Source organism: Hippoglossus stenolepis, chromosome 2, assembly GCF_022539355.2.
Source record: "Hippoglossus stenolepis isolate QCI-W04-F060 chromosome 2, HSTE1.2, whole genome shotgun sequence".
In the NCBI taxonomy this organism is placed as follows: Eukaryota; Metazoa; Chordata; class Actinopteri; order Pleuronectiformes; family Pleuronectidae; genus Hippoglossus; species Hippoglossus stenolepis.
Genome location: NC_061484.1, coordinates 24,331,652 through 24,341,079, shown reverse-complemented (window position 1 = coordinate 24,341,079; position 9,428 = coordinate 24,331,652). Strand labels below are relative to the sequence as shown.

The following is a 9,428-nucleotide window of genomic DNA, read 5'->3' as shown; positions in this document are numbered from 1 at the left end:
GAATTCAGTATTTTTTTTAAACTGTCAATACTTTTACATTTGATTTGGGTTGATGGTTAGGAAATGCTTTTCCTTTTACTATCGAAATCATAAATAATCCTAAAACATTCATGTAGGATTCAATGATCTAGAACCAGATTGTTTCTCACTGTGTGTGACACATTGTGGTAGTTCACACAAAGCTGGTGTCTGACTGGTGAAGTGCTTCATCGTAAAGTTGCTGGATCTGTTGAGCTGTGAATACTATAAATCAGGCTGTAATGGGTCGTTGTGTCCACTAGGAGACACCAACAGTCTAATTTACTAGAAAACGGATTCAGAGCTTCGACACTGGAGAACTTCCAGTTTAACCAACTCAACTTTCTTTTCCACTTGACCCATTTACCTCCGATTGGCAGAGTAAATTAACGCTGGACCTTGTTCACCGAGCAGCCGTCTTCCACTGAAACACCACATTGTTGTAAACGCTTCTCAGTGAGTGTGATGGTTCATCTTTGCAGAAAATGGTGGGGACATGCAAAAGCAAGGGGTTATAATCTCAGACCCTAAAAACAAAATGTCCAGACGTTTGCTAAGGAATAAACTGCATAATTTTTCCCACCTGAACTTTCCACTGGAGGAAACATCAGTTAAAAATCTCAAGTCATCCAGCTGAACTAAATCAAACTTGATTTCAAGATTCAAGTAAAACTTCTCAGTATTTTAAACTACTAATCTACAAAATCCCTTGTGCAGATTAAAACAGCAAATGTGAACAGTATTTTACCTCGTTCAAAAAACATCTTTATTTAAACTTGGGTAAAATTAAACCATCTTTACAACATGTATGCAGATTCAGCAGTATGTACATGTTTGTACATCTCGTAGAAGAAGACATCTAAAATAGATATTTTTAAAAAGAGTAACACTACAGGATGTACATGATGAAGACTCGACATGGTCCATTTCTCGACATACAACACAGATAAAACAGACGAAAGCACAGAAGCTTTTTCCATCCACACACACTCGGGAGTCTCAGTCCCAGCACACATCTGTCCAGTCGGGTCACAGATACACGAACGAACGCAAACGAACCAGAAGAAGAGGAGAAGGCCGTTTCAACGTACAGATGAATTTGAACAGCGGGCGAAACTGAACGTTCACCTTTTCCCTAATGGACTCATTTAAAATGGGTCAGATCCTGTGTTGAGTCAGTGATCCGGCTCCCTCAGATTACATCAGTGGGAATGTGTTTGTCAAGAGTAAGCTTCATCAAGAGAGTTAAGATAACATGAGTTCAAGTGAGTTTCTATTAACAATAGAAAAGGAAACAAAAAAAAAAGTAGAACAATCAGTGGCTGAGGGACTGGAATTGAATTTTCATGTACAACACCTGGGGGATTAATCGTCAGGGGGCGTTTCAGAGCGTCAAGGACGACATAAAAATCATTACACTGCAACCCATGGATAAAATACAGGAGGATTTAAGTCTGTCCCGTCCGGCGCGCGGCCGCCAGACTGGGAGAAGTGGTCGGTGATTGAAGACATCTGGGGTTTATTGTGCGGCGGTGGGGGGTTTGCTCTCCCTCAGTTTCTCCACCATGAGCTTGGCGTAGCGGATGCGGCTCGCCAGCTCCTTGCAGCAGCCGAACTCCTCCAGCAGAGACAGCTTGAAGGTGTGGAACTCTCGCTTCTCGTCGATGTACGTCACCGCCCCCATCAGCGGACACAGGATCAGCTTGGTGTGGTCCTGGCGGAGGAGGGTCAATGAAAACATCGTCAAGGAGGGTCAAGGAAAAACAAAACTGCATCCAATAGCTAATATGAGATGGATGAGGTGTGGGAATCAATATGCTTCTCATCGTGGAGAGAATGTGGATGGAAGAATACTACAAGAAAACTAAAACTTGTATAAGTTATAAGAGGAGGAGGAGGTGCGTCACTCACCTGGAAGAAGTTGATCTGAACGGTGCCGTTGGAGAGGTGCAGGACGATGGCGCTCTTCGTTCGGAACCAGAGGGAGAGATACGGCAGCCGCGCCAGCTCGTCTCCTTCCCGCCGCGCCATGTTGGCACCAGCCTTCAACAGGTGCTCGCTCATGTAGTTGCGGAAGTATTTCAGCAATGTGATCTACGAGAAGAGTAAATAAATGAAACAGGTGAAGTGATTTGCAGCATCATCTCTATAATTCCACTCAGGCTACATGAACCCGTGATTTTAAAATACAAAGCTTAAAGAAAATGTTTGAAGTCGTCAGTGTCAGCTCCTGACCTTCTTGTTGAGAGCCGTGGGGTACGAGCGCACGCTGAGGTAGGACTCGGTCGCCGTCTTGTCAATGTATTGCAGACTGTCTCCGTCGGTGTACATGATCAGACGAGTGTAGTCGTTGAACAGCACGCCCACGCTGTTGTCACAGAGCTGGTAGCCTGAAACACACACATTCAAATCATTACAGATTAATGCTTCAACGGAGAAGAGGCCGTTTGTGCAAACTGACGTGAATGTGTTAAATTCTGTTGAGGTCCAGTCGGTGCAGAACATTTGTTGCTGGTGGCAAGTGATATTCAAGTTTTGAAAAATAAGTTACAAGCCAATTATCTTTTATTGTTTAATTAAAAAATGTTGACTTGCTCAAGAGTCATTGAAATTTGTAACAGAGGTTTGTACTGAATGTGATATTTTTGTTTAAACTACATTTGTTTGTGTTTTAGTGGCAGACAGCTAATGTCATATCAATGTTTCTTAACCTGACAAATACAGGAGAATGATATATTTTTCCCTGCAGTGTGTATTTTAGTCCAACCTGCATCTCTTTCCAACAAACAGTGAAATATGCTCATGTGAAACCAGGTCGGCTCATGGATCCAGATCAAACAATCCAGATTAGGGATGTGGTGAATTTGCAGAAGGAACTGTTGCATCTACAGATTTCTGGGTCAAGGACAAAATATTTCTGTCTGTAGTTTTAAGATTGTTCATGGTCACTCAGATATCGTTTGGATTAAATTGGATTTTCATTCATTTCTCCACCGAAGCTCAGCAAACTAATCTTAGATCAGGGTTAGTGACACAGGGTGACCAGGTCTTTGCCGTTAAGAACCCCCCCCCCAAACTATACAGTTTATCTTGTGAAATCTCTCATCTCTAAAACGATTCTTAAAAGACTCATCAGAAAGCTTTTATTCATGTTCTGTTTTAATCTGCGTGTGACTTCATTTTTATCCCGTGTTTTACCATTTGTTTCTTCTTTGTTTAATTGTCATTTCTCATATTCATTTAGTAACAGAGGTTAATAAAAAGTGCTTTCTTATTAAAGTTTGTCATAAAATGACTAACGCCTGACGGGTATTTAGTCATTTAGTTTCATCTAATCCTGCCGTCTTGATTCGGTTTTATTTATTAGATATGATGCTTTTTTTCCTCACGTGTTTTTATCTGATGGCTGATTTATACGGTTTAATCTTTGTGTTGTATCTTAAGCTTGAATTGCGCTCGGAAAATAAAGTGAATTACCAAAACACCTCCGCTTGTTCAATCTGACTCGAAGAATGAAAAAGAAAATGTTGTAATTTTGAACCCATGTGGCAGACGGCTGTGAAGTCAGACCCATTCTCACCTAATCCGTATTTGTCAGAGTAGTCGACCCACTTGCTGATCCAGAAGATGGGGATACAGGCCGGATCCTCTGCCTCGTCTGTAAACGCATAAATAGAACAAATCCTGGTTGGCAAAATAAAAAGATCACACAAACCAATAGAATGTGCATCATGGTAACAAGTGTTTGCACATGAAGATGAAGCGTGTGCGCTCACCTTGGCGTATGACTGGCTTCTCAGAGGGTTTGGCAGCGATGATGGTGTTGAGCTGCTGCAGCAGGTCTTTCAGGTGGCACTCTGGTGTCGGCTCAGCCTCCCTGCACACACAGAGAAACGTTCATCATCTACATAAACACCGGCTCCATACGTGTGGTAGAAAATCTAACATAACTACCATGAAACAATGTGACTGAAACCAAACAAAAATCTAATTCTTAAACGAGGAGGATGTGGATAGTGCGGCTCGGAGTTCAAGTTTCTGTGCAAACCTCCCAAAGCTCGAGAGAAAACTATTATTTTTTAATTTAAACAGTTCACAGATTGAATAATACTCATCATTCATCTGTTGTACGAACATCTCTCACCTTTGCATGGGCTCGTCTTTCATGTCCATCTTCTCTGATCCAGCTGAAGAGAGAAAAAACTATTTAAACACCCAGATCTCCAAAGTGTGATACTCGTACATTAACCCATTATTCAGGAGATTCAACCACCTTGACTCATACAACATATTTAATCTGTGGACTGAGGGGGTTCTTTGGGGATTCACAATCGACTGTGTGCTGTTGGGACTATTACCCTTGTTGTTAATGGCCGTGAGGGGGCGTCTCTGGCTGAGCTCCATCGCAGTGGAGGGAGCGATGGAGAACCGTGGGGGGACAGTGAGGCACGTCGTGGGCAGACGTGTGGGAATGTAGCCGGACGTGAAGAACTCGTCGGCTATCACCTCGGCGATGGTCGGCCTCTGGGTGGGATCGGCGTGCAGCATCCGCTTGATGAGTGCAGCCGCGGCCGGGTTGATGTGCTGCAGAGAGAATTCAGGTTTTATACACACACACACATTATATTTTTGATGGAACTGTGAAAACAGACTGCATTCATCAGTCCAGCTTACCCAGGGGATGGTGTAGTTGTTTTTCTTGATGCGGTTGTAGGTCTCCTTCAGACAGGACGTCTCGAATGGGGGTTTACCCACCAACAAAGTGTACCTGAGAGAAGACACAGAGGGGGAGGTTGAATGGACTGAACCACGACGAGAGGTGCTGCTGCCCCTGGGGGTGACTTTATTTTCAGACTTACAATATACATCCAAGCGACCAGATGTCCACTTCATAGCTGTGGCCCTTCTTACAAAGCACTTCTGGGGCGATGTAGTTGGGCGTTCCGCACAACGTCTTCTTCCTCTCGCCATCGAACTCGATCTTAGTGGCCAGGCCAAAGTCCCCTGGAGAGGAAAGACACAAGCAGTGGTTTAGTTTCTGTGTTTCCAGGAGACACTCATGTCGTTTTTCCCCCATTGACATCGTACATGTGTGCGTTTAATGCATTTCTTCACCAGTCTGTGGAAACTACTCATCCAGGAAGTAGTAAATGTCAGTTGTGAAGGCTGGGCGTGTCCTATTGTTTATGACTCAACTCGGGTATGTCCCTGGGTATGATTGTGAGTGTTGTTGTCTCTGGTATTTATCACTTGTCACCGTACCCCCTAATTAATCCCAGAAAGGCAGCCAAGTTTCAACGTGGGCAGATCGAACAGCAAAACGTACCTATCTTGACCTCCATGTCATCGTTGAGGAAGATGTTGCCCAGTTTCAGGTCTCTGTGGATCACTCGGTTGTTGTGCAGGTAGTGGACGCCTTTGAGCATCTGCGTCATGTAGTAGCGAACTTCCGGCTCGGTCACGGCCTTACGGCGCTTGTGCAGCTCCAACAAGGACTGATGTGGGAAAAGGAAATTAGGATTAGCAGGAAAATCATCAAGGCAATGGAGGAAAGTGTGAGGAAACACAAAGATTGATTTTAAAGGGATAGTTCACCCAAAAAATGTAATTCACTCATTATCCACTCATCATTATGCCAATGGAGGGGTGGGTAAAATGTGTGGGGTCACCCAAGTGTCTGTAAGCCCCGACATTCAAATTCGATTCGAAACTAAGTCATTTACACCGTGTTTTGAACCTAAATGACCTGTCACCCACCTCCGGAGCCGCGTTCGCACGTGGATCAGCGTCATTTAGGCTAAAAACATGGTGCATGACTTAGTTTGAGTGGAATTTGAATGTCAGGGCTTGTTTGTAACGGTCACCATTTACTTCAATAGTTTTGGATTTGGCTTCAACACAGTTCACCCCTGAGACTCCAGAAGTTCACCCACACCTCTATCGACACAGTGGTGAGTAGATAATGAGTCGATTTTCATTTTGGGGTGAACTATCCCTACAAAAGCCAATGTGACAATGATAAAAATGGGTTTATGGTGAAATACTCTGATTTAAAAAGGGGTGAAAGTCGATAATGATAAGAGATTATCAACTTAAAAAGGCCCATGCATGATTTAAAAACATCCCAGATTCATTTTGTCGTTGCCTTTCCCATGACTTCCGCTGCCTCCACTGGAGCAGGGAGGACAACGGAAGACACCCGGGTGACAACGGTTGGAGCAGGGTGTGCACCGCCGAGAGGAGGAGCCCCCTCAGCCCCACAGACACTCACCCTTCTCCGGCAGATCTCCAGCACCACGAACACGAAGTCCTCGTTCTCGAAGAAGCCGTGGAAGCCCACGATGTTCGAGTGGTCGAGGCTCTTGTGAATGGCGATCTCCGAGGTCATCTTCTCCCGCTGGTGCGGCTTCAGGATCAGGGACTTGGGCACGATCTTCCCGGCGAAGACCTGCTTGGTCTCCATGTCCGTGATTTCGTAGCATTTGGCGAAGCCCCCTTTGCCGAGGAAGCGACCCCGCGTGTACCTCCTCATGGTGCGAGGGTCCACCAGGACATCGGGGATCTCTTTCAGAGGAGCCGATTTAGGGTCGACGTGCGCCGACGGGATCGCCGGCTTCGCTACACCTGCGCTCATTTTGGACTAAACTTCTCTTCCGTGTCTTTAAAAGCAAAGTGTAATAATAAAACTCTACAGCGGTTTAAATGTCGATAACCGCTCGATTCGGTGTGGGTTCAGTCCTGGAAGCTAGTTAGCTCCCGTGCGGCCGCTGAATTCAAATCAAACCCCCCGTCAACGAGCCTCAAACGCGGACGTTACTCAAACAGCGGCCTCGGCATCGAACATGTGGCGAATATTGGTTAAAAACCTGAGTTTGGAGGTGAAAGTGATCGCAGGGCTCGTCCCTCGGTGGCTGCGGCGTCTCCTCGTCCCGTCCTTTTGACAACAGGCTCCGCGACAAGTTTAAAATGCTGCCTCGCTCGTTGCGGCGCCCTCTGATTGGTCCGCGAGATTTGAATTCCGAACCGGCGGAGCAAAGCATCGTGGGAAGTTCGGTGCGAAACTGGCCAATCAGGGACCGAGATGGGAGAACTCCGCGGTTTGATTGGCCGAGTGTCAGTCGCCGTTGGCGTCACGGGTGCCTGACGGGAAATGTAGTTCCACTGGGTTTTAATCAGCACAAACAGGATAAAAGCTGATGTTGGGGCCATTTAACTTTTTTTTACTTTCAATTTCTATTTCAGTAAAAGCCTCACTGTAAATATGACATGTTTGCCTTTGTTGATTTTCCTTTTTTAGTTTTAAATTTGTATGTGTGTTTATGTATGCATGTATGATATATAAATGTAGGTATGTGATATATGTATATATGTGTGTATGTATCATCACTATTTTATTTATTTCTACTGTGAGGGAATGTTTTTGAAATCAGAAAAACTAAATAAAAAGTTACTCCCAAATCACTTTTAACATGTCAGTCAATAAAAGTTTTAAACCACTGAAGTAAATGAAGATTTATGAGCTTCCGGCCAATTTGTTATCAATAACAGACCATAAACTGAATGATTATCTGATTAGTTGCCTTATAAATGGTACAAACTCTGCCAGATAGGTAAGTTTAAGTAAGAATTTATTGTCCATGATATAGAAAGTTGTCTTTGGTCCACAGAAAAACAGCAACATATATTACAATTAAAAATAATAAATCCAGAGAGCTCGGAGTTCAATCAGTTAAATACAGTTCAATAGACCCATTAGTAACACTATAAATTACAGTTCCCTGATAATTAATGGTTGAACAATTTAGTTGCACTTGGGACAAAAGATTTCTTGTGGATATCTTTGTTTAAAACACGTGCAGTTCAAATTGTGGATGCAAAGGAAGCAACAGATCATAGCTATCTTTTATTTATTCAGCTTATCTCTGAAGTTGCATAATCCAATCTTGTACACAAGCCGGAAAATGAAATAGGCAACAGAAAAGGCCTCACCCTTAATGACTACAATCAAGTGACACCTATAACAGCATTCTTTAAAAAGTCAGAATGAAGAGAAGAGATACTGAAGCAAAGTTTTTGTGATAAAAAAGGAAATATAAGGTCTGTAGAAAGATGTTTTGAGTGGGAGAACAGTTTGGAGACATAACCACTGAACCAGCTCTTTGTCAACAGATATCGCAGTGAAATCTGGATCCTAAAATGTTTTCCAAAGATAGAATCAGGAGACTTGAAGCTTCCACTCTATTCAATTTGTCTTAAGTAAAACATTCATGGGGGCCAGCTTCTCAACTTCGAATATTGTCTACTTTTCTATTTTTGATAGATTTAATAGTTGTTTTGAAATTGATATATCGATAATGAAGATAGCCCGATTGTTGGCTGCAGCCGTATAGTTCTCCGATGATAGAGTAATACAACAGGGCCTGTTTTTTCACGTGTTAATTCCTTGTCACACAGGAAACAAAAGGATGCAGATTATAACTTTAATACAAATGAAAAAAACAATATAAACTAAACCAATGAAGGTCTTAAAAGTAGAATTTGACATGAAGACAAAAGATAGAGAAGCCGTCATTCTTTCACAAACTCAAGATTAATCCATTTTTTGGATAGAAACTAATTAACTGTGCTTTGGGGGTTTGCTTGGTTTGTAATTCTGCTTTAGTTATTTTATGCCACTGGAACAAAGCTTGGTTTTGCATGTGCATGGTCTCGCAGTTTTATTGAACATAATTTGCAATTATTTCAATGTACAATGTACAATTTTGTGAATGTAACATCCATGTCACATCAAAACCCTATTTCAGTTATCACAAATAAGCTTTCATCTGTTTTATTTGTGTCCTCTGAAGCACTCCTCCTCCTCCTCCTCTTCCTCTTTCTAATTGTGTTGTGCTTCTGAGCCCATGAGAGAGTTACATCCGTTTCCAGCAGCAGATTATTTAAGTGATATGGAGACGAGTGGTTGAGGATAAGAGGAGAACAAGTGCATGAGAAGAGGATGGTGAATGAAAAGACTATGGTATGATTAGGTTTGTATATCCGCTTTGATGCTCTTCACAGTGTGTGTGTGTGTGTGTGTGTTTACCATCCAAAACATCACGACACGGCTCTATGCATAGAGGAGCGATTTTTATGAAGCACTGACTGATATGCACCACTAACAATGGAAGGTGATGTTAATGATGAAATAATCTCATGTCTGAATTTATGCACTGACCAACTGTGACAGGTTTGCAATGTGAATTGTAAATTCAAGCTAAATCTCTGTATGTTGTATAGGACGCCCCCGAAATCCTAGAACTAATGGAACAGACAGTGACAGGAGTGAGATCAACTCAGACCCCAATGACTTTAACAATAAATACAACTCTGAAATCAGGAAAATGTTTTTTTTCTATCCATAATATGGA

General features: G+C 42.8%; 1 protein-coding gene across 1 annotated transcript; it reads right to left on the bottom strand.

Moving 5' to 3' along the window:
• Nucleotides 1-760: 760 nt before the first annotated feature.
• plk1 (polo-like kinase 1 (Drosophila)) lies at nucleotides 761-7,051 on the bottom strand. The gene is made up of 11 exons (XM_035141396.2): nucleotides 6,290-7,051; nucleotides 5,345-5,513; nucleotides 4,878-5,022; nucleotides 4,693-4,786; nucleotides 4,377-4,602; nucleotides 4,163-4,205; nucleotides 3,795-3,895; nucleotides 3,599-3,676; nucleotides 2,254-2,408; nucleotides 1,930-2,112; nucleotides 761-1,732 (listed from the first exon to the last, which is right to left on the bottom strand). Exons 1-11 carry the CDS (start codon nucleotides 6,650-6,652, stop codon nucleotides 1,538-1,540), a joined length of 1,752 nt encoding a protein of 583 aa, XP_034997287.1. The 5' UTR covers nucleotides 6,653-7,051; the 3' UTR covers nucleotides 761-1,537.
• Between the last annotated feature and the right edge of the window lie 2,377 nt (nucleotides 7,052-9,428).